This window comes from Ylistrum balloti, unplaced genomic scaffold (assembly GCF_031769215.1).
Source record: "Ylistrum balloti isolate Yb309-2 unplaced genomic scaffold, AGI_CSIRO_Ybal_v1 Utg369662, whole genome shotgun sequence".
In the NCBI taxonomy this organism is placed as follows: domain Eukaryota; kingdom Metazoa; phylum Mollusca; class Bivalvia; order Pectinida; family Pectinidae; genus Ylistrum; species Ylistrum balloti.
Genome location: NW_026781912.1, coordinates 1,075,293 through 1,100,246, shown reverse-complemented (window position 1 = coordinate 1,100,246; position 24,954 = coordinate 1,075,293). Strand labels below are relative to the sequence as shown.

Here is a 24,954-nt window from a genome sequence, read left to right as displayed (position 1 = left end):
CTAATTTATCAAAAGGAAACTCCTTCACCATTTCAGTTTACCATTCTAACATGCTGTAGATCTGTCACACTTGCCTTCCTGGCCAACCGTATATACAACAAATACCTGTTTACATGATGGGTCCAACCAACAAAAATTGTTCCTACCTCAATAAACGGCATCTTTCCTGTAGCCATCTCTACAACAGTACATCCCAGGGACCAGATGTCAGCCTACAAAGACAACAATTATACGTTCCTGTCGTATCATCGTTCCAAGCATCCTAATCACTGTTTACATTCTGGCTTCTTCCTAGTGAAACCAACATTGACACGACCTTTGACTTTTGTATGGATATGTGACATAGCATTTAGTTAGGATATATTCAGTTGTTAAATAGCCATACAAAAATATATCTATTTCATTCATTAAACACTTCACGGGATTCTAATAAATTTGTGAGAGTTTTTAACTTTATGTTATTCATATATATATATATATATATACATTATACAAAAAAGAGAATGTATTTGAATGGATTCAAAAGCAAAATTTTAAACTGATACAACTTTGTATCTATTTCTAAAGCACATTAATTAATTGGATATCTTATCAAGGAATGAAGCAAATATTTGCAAATAGAAGTAAAGTAAAGTACAAGAGCTAAACAAATCTAAAGTTGGTTTCTCTCATAAAACTGAGAGTGTAAACAAGAGCTAAACAAATCTATAGTTGATGTCTCTCATAAAACTGAGAGTGTAAACAAGTATCAATTATTACTTTATAAAGTTAAGTAATCACAAAAAATTTGATTATGAAATATTTTTTTTATTCTTTTAATGAATCTTAAACAAACTAGATGGTAGAACAGCCAAATTTATTGTAGACTGCACAAATAAGAAAGGAATTTTGAAGACCTAACAAAAATCCTTCTGACTGTTTATAAGGTAGGATAGTAACTTACTGCTGGTCCATATCCCCGTGCTCCTTTATCAATGACTTCCGGAGCCATGTACTGTATCGTACCTGAGGGAAAAACAAAACCACATTAATACCCTCCTACTGATACTCTATTCAAATTGATTGTTTTGACAGAGAATGATGTGCTAGTTATCAAATCTGCATACCCAGAGCAATTCAATGATAATTATGAAGAGGTGGGGAGGGATGCCAATGTTTAAGAAGCAGTGTTTGAACTAAGATAAATGTTGATAGTTGTAAAGTGGGCACCATGATTCCTATTAATCTGAATGATGGGGTATAATGGTGTCAGTCTGCTCCTCTGTTGCCAATAATAGCGTGTTTGTTTCATATAATCCATCAAACTATTGTATTGTATCAATTAAAAACCTAAGGGTCATATATCCATAAATAACAAACTCATTTAGATTGATTTTTGTAGAAATTTACCAGCAAATGTATCTGCACAGGGGTTTATCCCAGACAGCCTCTTAGATGTGCCAAAGTCGGAGATCTTGAGGATGCCACTGTAGGTGTTCACTAAGACGTTATCTCCTTTTATGTCACGGTGTACAATCATACCATCATGCTACATGAAACAATATAAACATTGCTATATATTTTTATATTTTTACAACAAACCAATACATAAACTCCATCAGACTACAAAGTACTGATTTAGGAAATGCTCATGAAATACACACAGCTCCACAAGTTCCGTTACTTTTCTAGTATCACATTTATGCAGCTAAAACCAAAGTTTCACCTCGATAATGTAGGAATGTGCACTATGTAATGAATGCATAAAAAGAATCATTTTAACTCACAAGATATTTGAGTCCATCAAGAATCTGTTTGGTGTAGTATGCTATAGTAGCCTCATTGTCCTTCAGAGGTCCCCACTTGGAATGCAGGAGCTGAGACAAACTTCCTATAAATCAGTCAAACCGTGACAAAATTATAAGTATAAAGGGAATATATGTTTGCCAAATGTTGATCTTGAATCCTTTAATTTTTTTTGTATTGCTTTAATTATGTTAATAAAATTGAATCTTTATGTATTTCTGATTTTTATTATGATTTACTAATGTAACATTAATATTCATTTGCAAAATATCAGTAGATAATCCTTGTATATTAGACCTATATTAGATTATAATCTTTGTATTGTTTCGATTCTGGTCCCTAGATGAGGTTATAAAAAGTCTCACCTCCAGGCACCTGTTCCATACAGATCTTGAAGAATCCATCTTCACTGACTGAGCCCAGGTACTTGACAATGTTTTTGTGTGCCAGGCGACAATGAAGTTTGATTTCCTCGTGGAGTGGCTGCACCTCTCTGTATAAACATTTAAAAATTGAGGTTTTGTGTGCTTAATGTAATCAATGATGATTATTCATACTTGTGATAAAATGCATTATATATAAATATCATACATTTTAATAAATAACAGATTACCTTCATATTTTTTTTTTTCAAACATAAAACTTTGGCAATCAAATTGAAGCAGAGCCCATGACTGACTGGTGTAACCATTAGATCTGCCTCTAATACTCACTGATCATGCTTTTCCGGAACCTCCTTAACAGCAATGCGTACTTGAGTCTTGATGTCACGGGCAGCATATACAACACCGTATGTGCCTCGACCCAATACCACCTTATTTTTCCTCTCATCATATTCATATTCAAACTGGAAAACAGCATTAATTAAAGAATTGGTCAAAATAGTGTGATTATATTTATCTATGGCTACTTTTCTTATATAGGTATCAATTCTATTTTTGTGAGATGTATCAAACAAACAGCAACAAAACCCGATCAGGTGTTAAAATTCATGGGGCAAGAAATGAACTAAATCTATTGAATCTGATGTGATATCATGTACGTAAGAGTTTCATTCCCAAAGAGTGACCTTTGACTCTTTTAACCTTTTTGATCCTTTCATCTTGTTCAGTAACTCACAAGATCAGACGAGGTATAGAACTTGATAGTATGGTACTACAGTAAGAATAGAAACTAAATCTGCTCAAAGGTCAAGAGACATCTTGTACTTAAGCTCTTCATTTTAAAAGTGTGACCTTTGAACTTGTTCCATCTTAATTTCCTCAGCAGGAGAATGCAATACATGTAGTATGGAGTGAACATGATCTTTACCTGTTGAAGGGTATCTAACCTAACACAAGTCTTGTCACTATGGATGAAGGTCTTTTTACTACTGATGAAGGTCTTGTCACTATGGATGAAGGTCTTTTTACTACAGATGAAGGTCTTTTTACTACAGATGAAGGTCTTTTTACTACAGATGAAGGTCTTGTCACTATGGATGAAGGTCTTTTTACTACGGATGAAGGCATGTGAGGTTTGGGACACAGATGAAATGATAGGTATATACACACACCAGGCCTCTTTTGTATTTGACATGTAACATGTGCTGATATTTTTCCTTAAACCTTGTGTTGCTGAAGAGGAAGCAATGTACTAACCTCTATCTGGTCTGTTTCATCCATCAGATCAAAAACTTGGCTGTCCGTCTGGTCTGCAATCATGTTTGATACCAACTCATAAAATCTATAGAAAAACAAAACAAAACCCAGCGTTCAGTCTCCAGACAGAAAACAAAAAAGGGTAGCCAAAGAAAACAAATTCTTTCCCTCAATCTGAAAAAAATGATCTTTCTTCAAAGACCCCAAATGAGAAATCCCAATAACATTTCATCACACAAACAAACATATAAGACCAAACTAGATGGACAAAAATATCCATCTGTGTATAGATCCAGTGCAAGGAAAGTGAAAACATTGGAAGTTTTATTAAACCCTGTTAGTCGGAGTATGAGACGATTTATTTCTAAATAAGAATTTTATAAAACAACACCTGTAAAAACCATCTCTTCAACACCTTTTTATCGTTTTAAAATGTGTCAATCTGTTTTATATAAAAATTGTTCAAATGATTCATAACATATCTACACTGGCTGTGACAAACTGAAACACACCACTATAAACATACCACTATAAACACTCCCAAACACTCCACTATAAACATACCACTGTAAACACTCCACTATAAACACACCACTATAAACACACCACTATATAAACACTCCACTATAAACACACCACTATAAACACACCACTATATAAACACTCCACTATAAACACACCACTATAAACACACCACTATATAAACACACCACTATAAACACACCACTATAAACACACCACTATATAAACACTCCACTATAAACACACCACTATAAACACACCACTATATAAACACACCACTATAAACACACCACTATATAAACACACCACTATAAACACTCCACTATAAACACACCACTATAAACACTCCACTATAAACACTCCCAAACACACCACTATAAACACACCACTGTAAACACTCCACTATAAACACACCACTATAAACACACCACTATATAAACACACCACTATAAACACACCACTATATAAACACACCACTATAAACACACCACTATATAAACACACCACTATAAACACACCACTGTAAACACTCCACTATAAACACACCACTATAAACACACCACTATATAAACACACCACTATAAACACACCACTATAAACACTCCACTATAAACACACCACTATAAACACTCCACTATAAACACACCACTATAAACACACCACTATAAACACTCCACTATAAACACTCCCAAACACACCACTATAAACACACCACTGTAAACACTCCACTATAAACACACCACTCACACTATAAACACTCACTCAAACACACACACCACTATATAAACACTCCACTATAAACACACCACTATAAACACACCACTATAAACACTCCACTATAAACACACCACTATAAACACTCCACTATAAACACACCACAATAAACACACCACTATAAACACTACATTTCAGCATTTCATTTGTTCTTTTACCTTTTCCTTTGTGGCTCCGATGAGAAAAATATGTGAAAATCATCAGAGTTTTGTTGTACATAAAGAAACACTGCACGACAATCCCTCTTGTACAAACTGTAAGGAAACATCAAAACAACCATCAAAGATGTGTTTTTCATGTCAAATACAAGAGAAAGTATAAATAAAAACATTATCTAATCCAAGTTCTCTCTTGATAAAAGTCTCTCATCACAGTTATTATCTTCTCAAATTCAACTGAACAACTCAGCTATCATTTAAAGGACAAATCAATCCAAGAAATAAAAGGAAAAAATACTTTTGTGAACATTTTCCAATGCATCATCAACTCTTGTGTACCTCTCAAATATGTCATCAATTCATGAGTACCTTCCATCCAAATCACAATTCTTTGAAAAGGTGAGCTAAATATGGGGTAATAAATAATTTTCTTTTTAACAGAATACCAACCTTACACCTTTAATGGCTGTACAAGGGAAACTCCACTGGTAAGTGTTCTGAGCACCATCCTTTGGGCAAACATTCCACAGTTTTACCTCCTACAACACAAGGGAATAGCTGTTAGTCTGAAAGCAAGTCTACTAAAGAAAGGTTATCTTATCAGACAAATCAGTGTGTAAGGATGGGGAGTGGATTGGACAAGGATGAAGATGAAGACAGGGACTGGGACAGGGATGGAGAAGGGAAGGGCTACGGATGGGATAGGGACAGCATAAGAGGACAGGGACAGGGATGGAGAAGGGAAGGGCTAGGGATGGAATAGGGACAGCATGAGAAGAGGACAGGGACAGGGACAGGGACAAGAATGGAGAAGGGAAGGGCTAGGGATGGAATAGGGACAGCATGAGAAGAGGACAGGGACTGGGACAGGGACAAGGATGGAGAAGGGAAGGGCTAGGGACGGGATAGGGACAGCATGAGAAGAGGACAGGGACAGGGACAAGGATGGAGAAGGGAAGGGCTAGGGATGGAATAGGGACAGCATGAGAAGAGGACATAGACAGGGACAAGGATGGAGAAGGGAAGGGCTAGGGACGGAATAGGGACAGCATGAGAAGAGGACAGGGACAGGGACAGAGATAGGGACAAGGATGGAGAAGGGAAGGGCTAGGGACGGAATAGGGACAGCATGAGAAGAGGACACGGACAGGGATTGGGACAGGGACAAGGATGGAGAAGGGAAGGGCTAGGGACGGGATAGGGACAGCATGAGAAGAGGACAGAGACAGGGACAGGGACAGGGACAAGGATGGAGAAGGGAAGGGCTAGGGACGGGATAGGGACAGCATGAGAAGAGGACAGGGACAGGGACTGGGACAGGGACAAGGATGGAGAAGGGAAGGGCTAGGGATGGAATAGGGACAGCATGAGAAGAGGACAGGGACAGGGACTGGGACAGGGACAGGGACAAGGATGGAGAAGGGAAGGGCTAGGGACGGAATAGGGACAGCATGAGAAGAGGACAGGGACAGGGACAGAGATAGGGACAAGGATGGAGAAGGGAAGGGCTAGGGACGGAATAGGGACAGCATGAGAAGAGGACAGGGACAGAGATAGGGACAAGGATGGAGAAGGGAAGGGCTAGGGACGGAATAGGGACAGCATGAGAAGAGGACACAAACAGGGATTGGGACAGGGACAAGGATGGAGAAGGGAAGGGCTAGGGACGGGATAGGGATGGGAAAGAGTTTGTACAGGATGTGGATGGGGATGGAGACATGAGTAACACTACATAAGATTGTGGGGTATAAAAAACACTACACATACATTAGTGTCTGTATCCTCATCAATGTTAACCTGTATGAAGCAAGGCATGAATTCTTTGGTTGGCTCTAATACAAGTACCTAAAACAAACAAGATAGATTTATTCACAAATAACAGATATAAATTTACACTATAATAGAGATGTAAATGATATTTAAGAGCTTGTAATAATTAGTCTTCTTCCTGTATTTCTTAAATCCACAAAGATTAATAATTGTTACTGTTCAGAGCTTTAAACCTAAATGTTTTTTTTCAGACCATGCATAGTTACATGATATCATTAGCTAATAATTTCCAATTTTCCCAGTTGAGGCCACTTCATTAAATGTTGTGCAACTCCACTTTTATCAGTAAACAGAACAAAAAGCAAAAAAATACTTTTTGTATTTCAGGAAGAATTAAACACTGGGTGAAAACATATATCTTAATGACGGGTTGAAAATAACCCCAGGCAAATGTTCCCCCTTCCCCATACTGATGTAACACATAGTAGTGGTCCTTACAAACAGAGCTAAATTAGGAATACATACTGGAAACAGGATTCCTTTTGAAGCCATTTCAGTCTGTGTGGCTGCGGCAAAAAACTCCATCCAGAAAGTAAAGAGCTGTTGAGAGTAGAAACCAATTATAGACTCTTATGCTCTGGACAAAATAGTCACAGAAAATAAAACGTAGTTAAAAACACCCTGCTATATTTATTTTTTATGGAATGCAAGTTCAAATAAGTTATTTCTATTCCCTGTCAATCATTCAAAATTTTCTGCATCAGAATTTTACAACTAAATATAACTGACATTTTTTAATAATAAGTGGATGGAATGCAATACTAAAGCACTCTAAGGAGACAGAAAATATAGGTCACAATGACCCACTTGTGACATGCATTTCGTACCAGTTTTTCCTGCACTGGGTTTGGCTCCTCCTTCCTAAACCTCATGATAAGACTGATATTACCTACTGTAGACTTCAGATACCTGCAGAGAAAAAAGTGACAATCAAAGTCATGAAATAAAAGTCCGTTAATATGTTTGTAAGAATATTGTGAAAAATTAATCAAAGTGTCGAGGACACTCATAGACACTGTGTATGATGTGTATTGAAATAAAGAAAGTGGTGTATCAGTGTGGAATGGCATATGATCTACAGTGATTGGTCATGCTGATCATATCTTTATCTTCTACGAAGTTCAAGACATAGAGTCATGATAAGATCTTCATATGATCATTATGGTGGAGGAGTGTGATTGGAGAGGTAATAACTGATTGTGCCCAGTCAAGTGTGACTCCAAAATCTGCACCTTTTGCAGTGTAGTGAACCGTTATAGGCCACTGAAGGTTTAAAGCAGTGAACTCTCATAGAATTGGTTGAATACTTTATTGTGTTCATGAAGATGCCCAAACTCTGTATATGAAAGCAATCGGTATATGGAGCATGGAATGGAATAACACAGAATGTGTATTATATAAAGAAGAATAGTGTTTCATTACATGTATTGGTAAGATAATTGTGTAATAATTATTCTCCCTTTTATGAGACGATATATGCTTCGTAAGCATCAATAAGATCGACAATAATAAATAATGAATTCAATCCCTAGTCCGATGATAAGTCTCACACTCCGCATACTAATATGTCAACGCTAACTTCCACTAATACACATGAAAACAGACATGTGCTTATGGCTTCTGCTTTGTCACAATATCCGACATGAAGGAAAATAAAATGAAACCTGTCAATTTCCTAACAGTGGAACATGTTAGTGTTTCAAAAGATAATCAAATTATAATCAAAATATTTTTCAAAGTCCCAAACAGGCAACTGTCTTTGTCGATCTTTAGTTTTCTGTCTGTCTAGTTTTTATCACGTTTTCAAACACTTAGTCCAGGTTTTGCAAGATACTCAATCAGATAGTCTGCATCAATATATACAGTCATTATTTATTACTAATTTTCTTGGGGGGTATTTCAGCTGTGATATATCTTCAATTTGGGCATTTTACTTCATTATGTAAATCGTAAGTCCCCCAAGAATTCTATTTGGCAGTAAATAGTTAAGTTGCTTCTCTTCAGGTACATAGCTCGGCCAGCAGCTTCGATATCTTGACAGTGTATTCAAGCATTTACTTGTTGGCTGGGTAATACTGAAGTTTTGGCAAGCTCTACAGCTGTTATGGCCCCTTAGCCCATATTATTATAATTTAATAAACTACTGAGATTCCTCGCAATGTGCCTCTGTGTAATTTGTTCATCAATAAAATTAGGTCACTACTGATTTGATGACACTATACGTACCAGTCTGGTGGTTCCAAATTAAACATACACTCAGCAGCTTGAATAGCCTTGCCATACTCCTCAGCTAGGACAGAGATCTCAAAGAATGTGGCCACATCCCAGTAGTCTGACAGGGACTGCAGGCTTCCCTTCTTACCAATCAGGTTGTTTAACACTAAACCTGAGTAAAAACAGATAAAAACACCTTTTAGAATATCGGCAATTGGAATACTATGTATACATTTACATATCTTATTCAAATTACATCATATACGGAAATCTATAAATACTCATCACACATTTTATTCACATGTCACAATACTATGTCCACTATTTATAGAATAGGGTACCGCATTTCAAGTCACAAAAGATCTGTATTTGTCATCCTGATGAAGTCCGGCTGATACCAGTAGATGGTACAAATTACCTGATGCTGTGACTGATATATCTGACTACATTTTATTCACTTTACAGTGTAGATATAAATATATATCTAAACAAACTACCAAATATTATTTAAGGAAAACAAACAAACTTTCTACAAATGCTTCCGTTTTTTTTTTACATATTCAATCAGTCAACATTTGATAACATAGTTTAAATCCTGTGTAATGGTCAGAGCGATCGTGTTTTTACTTCTTTTTCAGGAATATTTCTGATCTATAAAGAAATCTTTTACTGCTTGTCAAATTCTTTACCTATCCTTTGCAGTTCAGAACAATTTGAGAACCGTTTGCCTGAAATCACCAACAGCGTTGCCAAATTGATCCCTGCATACTCATGTGGTTGTTTCTCAAATCCTTTACGATACCTGTAAATGAATTCAGACATTCTAACATGTATTCAGGAAATTGAATATCTGTTAATTTTAGAACATTTTCCTTGTCGAAATTAATTGTGTAGAGAAGTAGATCTACTGAATCTTGAATTTGATTTTAATTTTCCAATTCATCGAATTAGACTGTAATTTTTTCTTTTTCCTCCAAAGGATCGGAAAAAAATAATTGTTTTAGCAAAAAAGACCAAATGAAATAATGAGTCTTTGGAGAAGCAAATTATTAGGAGTGTGAAATAAACCAAATCTAAATTAGATCTTCAATCAACTTACCATTCTATGGCATTTTGTAGACAAGTCTGGTCCTTGTAGTCAGAGTCCACAAACATGTCCTTATGTATCCGACCACAAAGACACAAGATATCTGGGGTCTGATTGTCCGGAACCGCTAACACCTGTAAAACCACAAATGGTACACTCATACTTGGTTCAAATCTTGATCAAATGCTCCACATCACGTGTCTGTAAATTGAATCATATAACTACTTAAAAAAATCAAAGATGAAGAATTTTCTGTTCAAAGGCTGACAACAGAAAATTACATGGAAATTACTTACTTGATTGATAACTTTGAGTGCCTTTTCTCGGTCTCCATTTTTGTTTCTCCTGAAATGTGAAAATCACTTCAAATAAAATACAGTAGAATGCACAGCACTGAAAATGGTTACATAAAATTATACAGTAAAACTTTTCAGTAATGAGCTGTATAGCATGATACTCTATCTGTTTCACATAACACAGCGACCTATTCTTCCATCTTCTTTACTTCAGGGAATAGTCTTAGGACAGGAATTAAAAAGTATCAGAATGACTAATAAAATATCCCAAATATTGCATTACAAATCTTTTGATATTAATGAAAAACAGAATCAAGTAATTTTTGACTGTATAGGAAAAGCAGACCACTAAAATGAAGCTAACATCTTTATCTTTAGATAAAACCATCTTTAACATAACTGATAGAATGTTATATTTATACTCCCCTAATACTTTCATATGAACTTTCCTGAAGCAAAATAAAATGAGAGCATTTCTATGTTTTGGCTTCAGATTTTTCTTGTCTCCAGAATATTTGGGTTTTCAAAAGGATTTATTTCTAAAGTGCATCAAGTTAGAGCAGTTCTTGTTAAAATTGCATAATGTTTTTCAATTCAATGACTCCAATATCTTATGCAAATTAGTTTGTTATGTTCTTTTAAAGCTAAGTGTGAGATTGACCTTGGACTTTGGCACACACAATTCATCCAAGGCATTTTCATACTTATACTTGACTGTTGTATCAAATGTGACAAAAAAGCTATTACATAGATTCTGGACCAAACAGAAGAGAACAAGATACCCCAAATGTGTAACAATATTGTCAAGGCATTTTGTTTCAAATTTTTGTTGTTTTATCCAACATTTTAAAAAGGATGTATTTTTATGGAAGACATGAAGTAGACTATAATTTTGTCTATCAATTCTTTTCCACAATATCTTTATTTTTTCACAACTTCAACTTTGAAATAAGCAAACACTAGAAAATGTCTCCCAGATAAGAATGCCCCTGCTCCTCGACAAACCAGAGTCTGATCAGTAATAAATCTACTGGGTAAATATGAAACAAATCTGTTGAGAGGTTCTTAAGCTATAACATTGATTTGGACCAGGATGCAGTATGATGAAGCAGACAAACACTACTATATGTCCCCTATAAAACGGCCAGGAACAATAAGAATAGGATACCCCTAAATCAACAACCTGTAGATCGTGTGGTTCCTTCTAACACAGTGGAAAATTAAACATAAAAAAAGAGAATATTCTATTGGTGGTATTGATTTGAGCTGCTTACCTGTTGAGGGCAAAAGCATACTGATACATGACCATTGTTTGGCCATGTATTTTATTGTTGGGTATATGTTCCAGGTCCTCAATCAGTTTAACCATAGCGTTATAGTTCTGTGTAAAAACAAAATGAGAACCTTCATTTCTATATGGAACTTCCTCCCCGCCAATCTTTTTCTGGTATTTTTACTTCAGTGCACATGGAATGGTTCTAATTTGTATGTTTTCTTGCAAAGGACAAAATTATAATTGTATCTATCAAAACTTTGAATAAAGTCTGATGAAAAAAATATAGTATTTGTCACGTAAGCATGTATAGTTTGTCTATAAATGGTAAGTTTTAATTTTAGTTTGTTTTGCGGTGTAAGGACTCTTAATTGTCCGCACCACTGGGCGGATATACGTCACGGGCTTGACCGGTTGTGCACGAAATGGACACTTGTTTACGGTCCACAGTTTTGTGAGTTCGTGTAACCGATATGTAAATATAGCTGTTTCCGATATTGTGAACAAGGCACAGACGACAGACTGTGGTAAGTTATGTTTCTTTCTTCCGTTTCCATATGTTTTTTTTTTTGGCATTATTTTATCCATGCCGTCAAATCTATCGGGTCAAGCAATCGAGGTGTCGGTGCGCTCCAATCATGCGTAACTATTGTTGATACATGTAGTACACTTGTTTTGTGGTGTGTTTCTGCTATATCATTTTAATTTCATACTTCCTATTGATTTCTGGTGTATTTAGATAATATAAACATAATAGATTGTTGTGTGTAGAATTATTTAATAAATATAGGGTTCTTGTCCGTTTTAAAATTCTATGGAAGCTCTGAGCTAGAGCTAGAGCTATAGCGTTAGTTGGAGTGTGTACGCGCACTGGGTAAAAAAGTATGGAAGCCGTGAGACGCCAACTTCTATGAATTGTGCTTAGTCGTGTTTTTATAGCCATTTGGAGCCGCACACGTATCCCTTTATCTTTATTATATTGATTTACGTATATTTACAATATATTAATGAATATTTATATTATTGATAATTAATTATTAGTTAATTAGTATGCCAGGTGAGAGTGAATCTGTGTGACTACAGCATTATTTTCCACTATGTATTATTGTAGCTTCACATAACGGACTAGGATTCTCAGCTATCAAGCCAGGACCAGTCAGCTGTGCCAACTCATTGTGACTCCAGCGTCAGGACCGACCGGATAAGTTCTCTTCGCCAGGGTCAAGGTCAGCATGGAATACATGTGTTGGGTCGTTACGTAGGCCAGGGTCAGCGACTTGCTTGGAGGCTGAGTCACAGTATATCTACTATTGGGATGGCTGTCGTGTCAAGGACACTAGTGTGTACATCCCAGCTTTCCTGTCGTGTCTTGGACACTAGTGAGTTTGCCAATTTGGGCGTTTCAAGCAAGCATGGTGCTGCTTGAATACCTCTTGAATTGTGGTTGCAATTAGTGAACTTGTAATAATTGTGTTTGTGAATGAGTGAATTAGTGAGTGTGACGTGTGGGTATTATAGGTTTTTTTTTTATTTAATCTCTTTATTGTCATCATTGTAAATAAACATTTGTCATTGCAATCAATCTTTTCGGTGTTCATTCCCCGGATCGCTGACCGACGCTCGTTCCACGTTAACAGTATTCATGCTTAAAATATTCTTCAAAACTTCATTAACAAAATTTTTCTTTAAATTAAAAAAATATTGTGTTGATCAATTTTCAATTATTTAGGGCTGTTCCAGTAAAACATGAACTTGACCTCAAAATGGGTCACTTCTGTCCATCCTTCAGTTTTATAACTATTACTTGTAAGCAAATTTTCCATTAAATTCTATTAAAGTACCCCTAAACAAACCAAATGTCCTGGGCAGGAAAGATGTTTTACTGGAAAAGCCCTTATCAAATTTCAGACTTTGTTTGATCATAATAATTGATAATGACAAAGTGAGAATGCACTAAAATCCTATGCTGCAGCCAATTTATCCAAGCTCTCCATGAAATGCAGAGAAATAGCAGTGTGTCATGAATCAATCAATCATTTTCATAATTAAGAACATTAAATTTTTGTATGTGTGAAAGCAAGTGCTGTTTCATCAGTCTTCTGCAGAGAAAGGAGAGATATAACCTACCTGAGAGTCCCGGAATGAGATTAACATGTTTACTACAACATCAACAGAGAGCAGCTGTGGGTCGTCCAATCTCGTCCGCAACCTCTCCAACACCTGTAACAGAGATTAATATATAACAAAATAAAGAAATCAACAATTCATTGCTGTCTACCTTACATGAGTATGCTTTGGAGCAAATATCCTGGGCCTTTTGGTTATTGACAAGAAGTGAATTGATGACATTGATATATCAAGTTGTAGTTTAAACAAAATCTATTGTATATTTCAAAAATATTACACATACCACGTACTGGTGCAATATGTTTACAATTTGTACACAATACCTACCCTGATCAGGAGGATTATAACAATAGGCCCAGAGGGCCTGCATCTCTCACCTGGATCTTTATGACCAACATTACTATATCTGTGCATATGTTCCATGTTTAACACATTTGACCCTCTAGGCCTTCTGGTATTTTGGAAGAAGTTGTTTAAAGGTTTTTACACATTTGACCTCTGTGACCTTGAATATGGGTCAAGGTCATTTCTTTTTGTAATCTTTGTTTGGCTTCATCAAAGGAACCTTAAAACCAAACTCTTCGCCTTTCGGTATTTCAACAAAAGTTGTTTAAATGAAAAGTTGATGGACGCCAGACGGACTGACGACGGACCACAGACGACGAACAACGGACAGACAGATGACAGACGCCGCACTATGGCATAAGCTCACTTGGCCCTTTGGGCCAGGTGAGATAATAAAGATTATTGAAAATTCAAACCATATCGAACGAGTCCATCGTTTCACCAGAGCAATGAGTGACTACAGATAATGTGAAAATAAGTACTAATGCAGAAATATTCATTGAGTATTGTTTTAAAAGTTAAGTTTTTATACTGATCAACCAAAACATATATTCATTAAATATATTAGTATGTAACACTTTCTATTTTTATCTGTTAAATTAAATCAGTGTCTGGACTAGTCAACTTGCTTCACTTCTACAAATTGAACCCCGTCTAAACCAACCCCATGTCCCATGCATGGTCATTATGGGGAAGTTCCACTGTGTAATGAATAATTTCATGTGGCAATGTTTGTTTGTTAGCTAGGTTTGCTATCCACAGGTCATTTGGAGAAGGGTTTGTTTGTAGTGAGCTGGTAGATATCTCACTTCACAACATGCAATAGGCCATCCAGATGGGATAAAGTGTCTTTCCAAGGGACACAATCATGACAACACCGACTTGTCGCAGCTACCTCAGAAACACAAACCACCATTGGAAGGGACACAATCATGACAACACCGACTTGTCGCAGCTACCTCAGAAACACAAACCACCATCGGTAGGGACACAATCATGACAACACCGACTTGTCGCAGCTACCTCAGAAACACAAACCACCATCGGTAGGGACACAATCATGACAACACCGACTTGTCGCAGCTACCTCAGAAACACAAACCACCATTGGTAGGGACACAATCATGACAACACCGGCTTGTCGCAGCTACCTCAGAAACACAAACCACCATTGGTAGGGACACAATCATGACAACACCGACTTGTCGCAGCTACCTCAGAAACACAAACCACCATTGGTAGGGACACAATCATGACAACACCGACTTGTCGCAGCTATCTCAGAAACACAAACCACCATTGGTAGGGACACAATCATGACAACACCGACTTGTCGCAGCTACCTCACAAACACAAACCACCATTGGTAGGGACACAATCATGACAACACCGACTTGTCGCAGCTACCTCAGAAACACAAACCACCATTGGTAGGGACACAATCATGACAACACCGACTTGTCGCAGCTACCTCAGAAACACAAACCACCATTGGTAGGGAGCATCAAAATACAGACTAAGGATCTTCATCTGAGGTTGCACAGTACAACACTCTACCCAATGGGCTATATCAGCACTTGTATTTATATGCAATTTATTTCTATGCAAAACAAATTCTAGTATGATTAACTTCCTCAATTTCAGTAAAACTATACAGTCCAAACTAAACAGGTTAACAATAGTTCTTACCTTCGCTAGCTCTTCCCCTTTAAACTGCTCTCGAGCTTTACGAAGGTCACAAAGGAACCTCTCTTTCTGGTGGGTTCTGGACATAGAACAATTTCAAAACTTACATTATTTATCATTTAAAAAATAAATGTTCACACAAACTACAATATTTACAAGTGTTACCAGGTGTAACCTTACAAAGTCAGTTGTGTATTACTATCTCAGAAACTACCCATGTTACAATGTTAACACATTGAGGCTGATTTTCTTCCTAAAAAGATGAAAATTGAAAATGATAAAGATAGACATTGAACTGCTTTAAGGTGGTATTCCTTGGAATAATGAATGAATTTCCATTTATCTTGACAGAATTCATCTTATCTAAGAAAGCATTTCAATGTTCAATGTTAATCAAACTATTCCATCTTACAGCACACTTACACTGTGTATTTCTCAACATCACTGAGGGCCTTTTTGAGTTGGTGAAAGAGTGACATGCCTTTTTCTGGATGTGTACAGCTGTCAGATGGCAGAGCAGGACTGGAGGCTTCTACCACCACACATGTTCCATAGTTGTCCAACACGTAGGGCAGGAACACCACACCTGTCCCACACGACAGCTACAAGTACACACAGGTATGTTAGGTTGATTTCACATGAACAAGTATGACTCATAAGGTAAAGCACAGTGACATACCTTTATATTACACTAATACTTGGGTATCAGTGGTTCTACTTAAGAGGTATGGTTACCTGACTATGGCTACCTGACTATGGTTACCCGACTATGGTTACCCTATGGTTACCTGACCTAGGGTACCCGACTATGGTTACCCGACTATGGTTACCTGACTATGGTTACCTGACTATGGTTACCCGACTATGGTTACCGACTATGGTTACTTGACTATGTTTACCTGACTAAGGTTACCTGACCATGGTTACCTGATTATGGTTACCCGACTATGGTTACCTGACTATTGTTACCTGATTGTGGTTACCCGACTATGGTTACCTGGCTATGGGTACCTGAATATGGTTACCTGACTATGAGTACCTGACTTTGGCAACTAGTGTTGTAAATCAGACAAAAAAATTAAAATCTATTATTGAAGAGCTGCCTTTCAAATGCTCTACCAAATGAAAAGCAACAGTTCTGCTAAAGAGGTATTGATACCTTGCTATGGGTACCCGATACCTTGATATGGGTACCCGATACCTTGATATGGGTACCCGATACCTTGCTATCGGTACCTGATACCTTGATATGGGTACCCATTACCTTGCTATGGGTACCCGATACCTTGCTATGGGTACCTTGCTATGGGCACCTGATACCTTGCTATGGGCACCTGATACCTTGATATGGGTACCTGATACCTTGCTATGGATACCCGATACCTTGCTATGGGTACCTTGCTATGGGCACCTGATACTTTGATATGGGTACCTGATACCTTGCTACTGGTACCTGATACCTTGCTATTGATACCTGATACCTGCTATGGGTACCTGATACCTTGCTATGGGTACCTGACTTTGGTAACTAGTGTTAAGAGCTGCCTTTGAACACTTAACTGGAAATCATTAAAGTTTCTCGAAACATATATTTATCATGTGTTTATAGTATCTACATATATTATATTCATAAGTAGACATGAAAAATTTCTTTGCATTTTTGGTTCTCCAAGAAAAAGCAAGGTGTCTAATTTCTATAAAAAAAAAGTGAGGTTGGGTGATCAATTCAAATTAGCACTACCTTAATAAAAAGTTTTGCCAAAAACCAGTTGTTTGCTCATCTACTCTTACAAAGGTGGCATATTGCCCTTTTCAAAACCAAATTTGATTTGGTTTGTGTGCATGACCTTTGAACACCTTGGCATTTCCTTGATAAAACAAATTTCCATACATAGTAGTTAAATGGCCCCAGACACAAAAACAAAATGTCAATCTCAATGTTGTGAACAGCCATGTTTATTTTCCTGCTAGTGCCCATACACGAGTTTTTACATTAGTCACATGATTTATTAACATCATCATTCTAACATTCTAGCATAAGTTGCCTTTGAAATTCTGACAAATATCAGGCTGTAAACAATTGTTCACAACTATATGCAAACTCACCACTCTCTAGGTTGACACTAGCTTTACTTTGTTTCCTTGTTTTATTTATTCTGCTGCAAAAGTGATGCACTAGGCATGGATAACAGAAAATTCCTGAAATTTATGGAATTTTCCAATAACTGAATTTTCAAATTCACAATCGAGTACTTTACATTTAAATAATTGATTTATATTAGACTTATTTTTCAAATATCAGCACATCACTTATTAATCTGCTTATGGTAACCTGAATACAGTTAATAACCAAAGTATGGTTAACTGACTGGTTATCTAACTATGGTTAACTGACTATGGTTACCTGAGTATGGTGACTTACAGGAATATTGTTACCCAACTATAGCCACCTGACTATGGTTACCTGATTATGGTTACCAGAGTATGGTTAACTGACAATGGTTTCCTATGTATGCTAACCTAAATATTGTTACCAGACTAGTCACCTGACTATGGTTACCTGATTATGGTTACCTAGATTCTCAATTTACCTATGATTAACTGAATATTGTAATATGGGTATTGTTACCTTGTTATGGTTACCTAGTTAAGGTTACCATGGTATGCTTACTGTGTTAAGGTTATCTAGTAATGATAACCTAGATATGAATATAAAGCAGTTTTACCTTTAAAGAAAGTGACTGTTCAGGGTCTGTGTCATGAAAAAGAACAATGTTGTGTTTCATGCCCATGCTCTGACGTACTCCGATGTGGTAGAACAGTGCAGATTGTTGTACAGATATAGACATATCCACAACAACCACGTCTGCATTGTAAAAATTGTCAAGAATGTCTGTCTCCCCAAAGTCGAGTTTCTGAAACTGTAGGTGCTCCAGCAGCGACACACTGAGACTATGAATACAAGGAAAGAAAATATAACAAAAAAATGCTATTTTCACTCATAAAACCAATGTATGCAAATTATGCACTGTAGTTTAATATTCATAATGACCGGCTTACACATTTTCCTTTTAAATCTTAATTCAAAAGGCAACATAGCTTCTGCATTTGAAAATTGTTTTTTGCATTGAACACCTTTCATTGTTGTATGTGATAGTTTGACTGAGATTGTTCTGCCCTACTTCCCTGGATACAAACACATAATCTGACTTCCATTTGTCCGTTTACCACATGGTAAATTTTGATCCAAATTTTTTAAAAAATCAACAGATTTAAGTTGAAGAACACTGACATAGTCACCTTCAGAAACAAACATACATGTAATTTTTTTAAAAAGAAATTACAGTGAAATAATAAAATATTGTACAGTTGTCTACAATCCCAAAGAAAGGTTTTTACTGCTATAAATAATCATAATCAGTTGTCTACAATCCCAAAGAAAGGTTTTTACTGCTATAACATAAATAATCAGACAATCCCAAAGAAAGGTTTTTACTGTCATAAATAATACAATCCCAAAGAAAGGTTTTTACTGCTATTACTGCTATAACATAAATAATCAGTTGTCTACAATCCCAAAGAAAGGTTTTTACTGCTATAACATAAATAATCAGTTGTCTACAATCCCAAAGAAAGGTTTTTACATAAATAATCAGTTGTCTACAATCCCAAAGAAAGGTTTTTACTGCTATAACATAAATAATCAGAAGTTGTCTACAATCCCAAAGAAAGGTTTTTACTGCTATAACATAAATAATCAGAAGTTTTCTACAATCACAAAGAAAGTTTTTTTCTGCTATAACATAAATAATCAGTTGTCTACAATCCCAAAGAAAGGTTTTTACTGCTATAACATAAATAATCAGTTGTCTACAATCCCAAAGAAAGGTTTTTACTGCTATAACATAAATAATCAGAAGTTGTCTACAATCCCAAAGAAAGGTTTTTACTGCTATAACATAAATAATCAGTTGTCTACAATCCCAAAGAAAGGTTTTTACTGCTATAACATAAATAATCAGAGGTTGTCTACAATCCCAAAGAAAGGTGTTTACTGCTATAACATAAATAATCAGAAGTTGTCTACAATCCCAAAGAAAGGTTTTTACTGCTATAACATAAATAATCAGTTGTCTACAATCCCAAAGAAAGGTTTTTACTGCTATAACATAAATAATCAGTTGTCTACAATCCCAAAGAAAGGTTGTCTACAATCCCAAACAAAGGTTTTTACTGCTATAACATAAATAATCAAAGTTGTCTACAATCCCAAAGAAAGGTTTTTACTGCTATAACATAAATAATCAGTTGTCTACAATCCCAAAGAAAGGTTTTTACTGCTATAACATAAATAATCAGTTGTCTACAATCCCAAAGAAAGGTTTTTACTGCTATAACATAAATAATAAGTTGTCTACAATCCCAAAGAAAGGTTTTTACTGCTATAACATAAATAATCAGAAGTTGTCTAAAAGAAAGGTTTTTACTGCTATAAGAAATCAGTTGTCTACAATCCCAAAGAAAGGTTGTCTACAATCCCAAAGAAAGGTTTTTACTGCTATAACATAAATAATCAGTTGTCTACAATCCCAAAGAAAGGTTTTTACTGCTATAACATAAATAATCAGAAAGGTTGTCTATAACATAAATCTACAATCCCAAAGAAAGGTTTTTACTGCTATAACATAAATAATCAGAAGTTGTCTACAATCCCAAAGAAAGGTGTTTACATAAATAATCAGAAGTTGTCTACAATCCCAAAGAAAGGTTTTTACTGCTATAACATAAATAATCAGAAGTTGTCTACAATCCCAAAGAAAGGTTTTTACTGCTATAACATAAATAATCAGTTGTCTACAATCCCAAAGAAAGGTTTTTACTGCTATAACATAAATAATCAGAAGTTGTCTACAATCCCAAAGAAAGGTTTTTACTGCTATAACATAAATAATCAGTTGTCTACAATCCCAAAGAAAGGTTTTTACTGCTATAACATAAATAATCAGTTGTCTACAATCCCAAAGAAAGGTTGTCATAAATAATCAATCCCAAAGAAAGGTTTTTACTGCTATAACATAAATAATCAGAAGTTGTCTACAATCCCAAAGAAAGGTTTTTACTGCTATAACATAAATAATCAGTTGTCTACAATCCCAAAGAAAGGTGTTTACTGCTATAACATAAATAATCAGAAGTTGTCTACAATCCCAAAGAAAGGTTTTTACTGCTATAACATAAATAATCAGAAGTTGTCTACAATCCCAAAGAAAGGTTTTTACTGCTATAACATAAATAATCAGAAGTTGTCTACAATCCCAAAGAAAGGTTTTTACATAAATAATCAGAAGTTGTCAAAGAAAGAAAGGTTTTTACTGCTATAACATAAATAATCAGAAGTTGTCTACAATGCCAAAGAAAGGTTTTTACTGCTATAACATAAATAATCAGAAGTTGTCTACAATCCCAAAGAAAGGTTTTTACTGCTATAACATAAATAATCAGAAGTTGTCTACAATCCCAAAGAAAGGTTTTTACTGCTATAACATAAATAATCAGAAGTTGTCTACAATCCCAAAGAAAGGTTTTTACATAAATAATCAGTTGTCTACAATCCCAAAGAAAGGTTTTTTACTGCTGTAACATAAATAATCATAAGTTGTCTACAATCCCAAAGAAAGGTGTTTACATAAATAATCAGAAGTTGTCTACAATCCCAAAGAAAGGTTTTTACTGCTATAACATAAATAATCAGAAGTTGTCTACAATCCCAAAGAAAGGTTTTTACTGCTATAACATAAATAATCAGAAGTTGTCTACAATCCCAAAGAAAGGTTTTTACTGCTATAACATAAATAATCAGAAGTTGTCTACAATCCCAAAGAAAGGTTTTTACTGCTATAACATAAATAATCAGAAGTTGTCTACAATCCCAAAGAAAGGTTTTTACTGCTATAACATAAATAATCAGAAAGGTTTTTACATAACATAAATAATCAGAAGTTGTCTACAATCCCAAAGAAAGGTTTTTACTGCTATAACATAAATAATCAGAAGTTGTCTACAATCCCAAAGAAAGGTTTTTACTGCTATAACATAAATAATCAGTTGTCTACAATCCCAAAGAAAGGTTTTTACTGCTATAACATAAATAATCAGAAGTTGTCTACAATCCCAAAGAAAGGTTTTTACTGCTATAACATAAATAATCAGAAGTTGTCTACAATCCCAAAGAAAGGTTTTTACTGCTATAACATAAATAATCAGAAGTTGTCTACAATCCCAAAGAAAGGTTTTTACTGCTATAACATAAATAATCAGAAGTTGTCTACAATCCCAAAGAAAGCTTTTTACTGCTATAACATAAATAATCAGAAGTTGTCTACAATCCCAAAGAAAGGTGTTTACTTGTCTATATCCCAAAGAAAGGTTTTTACTGCTATAACATAAATAATCAGTTGTCTACAATCCCAAAGAAAGGTTTTTACTGCTATAACATAAATAATCAGAAGTTGTCTACAATCCCAAAGAAAGGTTTTTACTGCTATAACATAAATAATCAGAAGTTGTCTACAATCCCAAAGAAAGGTTTTTACTGCTATAACATAAATAATCAGAAGTTGTCTACAATCCCAAAGAAAGGTTTTTACTGCTATAACATAAATAATCAGAAGTTGTCTACAATCCCAAAGAAAGGTTTTTACTGCTATAACATAAATAATCAGAAGTTGTCTACAATCCCAAAGAAAGGTTTTTACTGCTATAACATAAATAATCAGAAGTTGTCTACAATCCCAAAGAAAGGTTTTTACTGCTATAACATAAATAACCAGTTGTCTACAATCCCAAAGAAAGGTTTTTACTGCTATAACATACATAAATAATAATCAGTTGTCTACAATCCCAAGAAAGGTTTTTACTGCTATAACATAAATAATCATTTTTACTGCTATAACATAAATAATCAGTTGTCTACAATCCCAAAGAAAGGTTTTTACTGCTATAACATAAATAATCAGTTGTCTACAATCCCAAAGAAAGGTTTTTACTGCTATAACATAAATAATCAGAAGTTGTTACAATCCCAAAGAAAGGTTTTTACTGCTATAACATAAATAATCAGAAGTTGTCTACAATCCCAAAGAAAGGTTTTTACTGCTATAACATAAATAATCAGAAGTTGTCTACAATCCCAAAGAAAGGTTTTTACTGCTATAACATAAATAATCAGAAGTTGTCTACAATCCCAAAGAAAGGTTTTTACTGCTATAACATAAATAATCAGTTGTCTACAATCCCAAAGAAAGGTTTTTACTGCTATAACATAAATAATCAGTTGTCTACAATCCCAAAGAAAGGTTTTTACTGCTATAACATAAATAATCAGAAGTTGTCTACAATCCCAAAGAAAGGTGTTTACATAAATAATCAGTTGTCTACAATCCCAAAGAAAGGTTTTTACTGCTTTAACATAAATAACCAGAAGTTGTCTACAATCCCAAAGAAAGGTTTTTACATAAATAATCAGAAGTTGTCTACAATCCCAAAGAAAGGTTTTTACTGCTATAACATAAATAATCAGTTGTCTACAATCCCAAAGAAAGGTTTTTACTGCTATAACATAAATAATCAGTTGTCTACAATCCCAAAGAAAGGTTTTTACTGCTATAACATAAATAATCAGTTGTCTACAATCCCAAAGAAAGGTTTTTACTGCTATAACATAAATAATCAGAAGTTGTCTACAATCCCAAAGAAAGGTTTTTACTGCTATAACATAAATAATCAGAAGTTGTCTACAATCCCAAAGAAAGGTTTTTACTGCTATAACATAAATAATCAGAAGTTGTCTACAATCCCAAAGAAAGGTTTTTACTGCTATAACATAAATAATCAGTTGTCTACAATCCCAAAGAAAGGTTTTTACTGCTATAACATAAATAATCAGAAGTTGTCTACAATCCCAAAGAAAGGTTTTTACTGCTATAACATAAATAATCAGAAAGGTTGTCTACAATAACAAAATAATCAGGTTTTTACTGCTATAACATAAATAATCAGTTGTCTACAATCCCAAAGAAAGGTTTTTACTGCTATAACATAAATAATCAGAAGTTGTCTACAATCCCAAAGAAAGGTTTTTACTGCTATAACATAAATAATCAGAAGTTGTCTACAATCCCAAAGAAAGGTTTTTACTGCTATAACATAAATAACAAGTTGTCTACACTCCCAAAGAAAGGTTTTTACTGCTATAACATAAATAATCAGAAAGGTTGTCTACAATCCCAAAGAAAGGTTTTTACTGCTATAACATAAATAATCAGAGGTTGTCTACAATCCCAAAGAAAGGTTTTTACTGCTATAACATAAATAATCAGTTGTCTACAATCCCAAAGAAAGGTTTTTACTGCTATAACATAAATAATCAGAAGTTGTCTACAATCCCAAAGAAAGGTTTTTACTGCTATAACATAAATAATCAGAAGTTGTCTACAATCCCAAAGAAAGGTTTTTACTGCTATAACATAAATAATCAGAAGTTGTCTACAATCCCAAAGAAAGGTTTTTACTGCTATAACATAAATAATCAGAAGTTGTCTACAATCCCAAAGAAAGGTTTTTACTGCTATAACATAAATAATCAGTTGTCTACAATCCCAAAGAAAGGTTTTTACTGCTATAACATAAATAATCAGAAGTTGTACAATCCCAAAGAAAGGTTTTTAAATAAATAATCAGTTGTCTATAACATAAATAATCAGAAGTTGTCTACTACAATCCCAAAGAAAGGTTTTTACTGCTATAACATAAATAATCAGTTGTCTACAATCCCAAAGAAAGGTTTTTACTGCTATAACATAAATAATCAGTTGTCTACAATCCCAAAGAAAGGTTTTTACTGCTATAACATAAATAATCAGAAGTTGTCTACAATCCCAAAGAAAGGTTTTTACTAAATAATCATAACATCAGAAGTTGTCTACAATCCCAAAGAAAGGTTTTTACTGCTATAACATAAATAATCAGAAGTTGTCTACAATCCCAAAGAAAGGTTTTTACTGCTATAACATAAATAATCAGTTTTAACATAAATAATCAGTCTACAATCCCAAAGAAAGGTTTTTACTGCTTTAACATAAATAATCAGAAGTTGTCTACAATCCCAAAGAAAGGTTTTTACTGCTATAACATAAATAATCAGAAGTTGTCTACAATC

The 24,954-nt window shown here is 34.9% G+C and overlaps 1 protein-coding gene across 1 annotated transcript in view; it reads right to left on the bottom strand.

The window, feature by feature from the left end:
• The window catches only part of LOC132559294 (mitogen-activated protein kinase kinase kinase 5-like), a 75,048-nt gene extending 56,078 nt beyond the window's left edge, over positions 1 to 18,970 (bottom strand). Inside the window, exons 1-22 of the mRNA XM_060223911.1 lie at positions 18,966 to 18,970; positions 18,464 to 18,689; positions 16,161 to 16,339; positions 15,741 to 15,816; positions 13,707 to 13,799; positions 11,581 to 11,687; positions 10,307 to 10,355; positions 10,023 to 10,144; positions 9,613 to 9,725; positions 8,936 to 9,095; positions 7,537 to 7,618; positions 7,175 to 7,249; positions 6,647 to 6,724; positions 5,330 to 5,418; positions 4,880 to 4,975; positions 3,426 to 3,510; positions 2,499 to 2,632; positions 2,151 to 2,278; positions 1,767 to 1,870; positions 1,390 to 1,528; positions 944 to 1,005; positions 147 to 212 (exon numbers count right to left, since the gene is read on the bottom strand). Of these exons, the coding sequence (XP_060079894.1) occupies positions 147 to 212; positions 944 to 1,005; positions 1,390 to 1,528; positions 1,767 to 1,870; positions 2,151 to 2,278; positions 2,499 to 2,632; positions 3,426 to 3,510; positions 4,880 to 4,975; positions 5,330 to 5,418; positions 6,647 to 6,724; positions 7,175 to 7,249; positions 7,537 to 7,618; positions 8,936 to 9,095; positions 9,613 to 9,725; positions 10,023 to 10,144; positions 10,307 to 10,355; positions 11,581 to 11,687; positions 13,707 to 13,799; positions 15,741 to 15,816; positions 16,161 to 16,339; positions 18,464 to 18,689; positions 18,966 to 18,970 (2,268 nt within the window). The remainder of the gene's footprint in view (positions 1 to 146; positions 213 to 943; positions 1,006 to 1,389; positions 1,529 to 1,766; positions 1,871 to 2,150; positions 2,279 to 2,498; positions 2,633 to 3,425; positions 3,511 to 4,879; positions 4,976 to 5,329; positions 5,419 to 6,646; positions 6,725 to 7,174; positions 7,250 to 7,536; positions 7,619 to 8,935; positions 9,096 to 9,612; positions 9,726 to 10,022; positions 10,145 to 10,306; positions 10,356 to 11,580; positions 11,688 to 13,706; positions 13,800 to 15,740; positions 15,817 to 16,160; positions 16,340 to 18,463; positions 18,690 to 18,965) is intronic.
• Between the last annotated feature and the right edge of the window lie 5,984 nt (positions 18,971 to 24,954).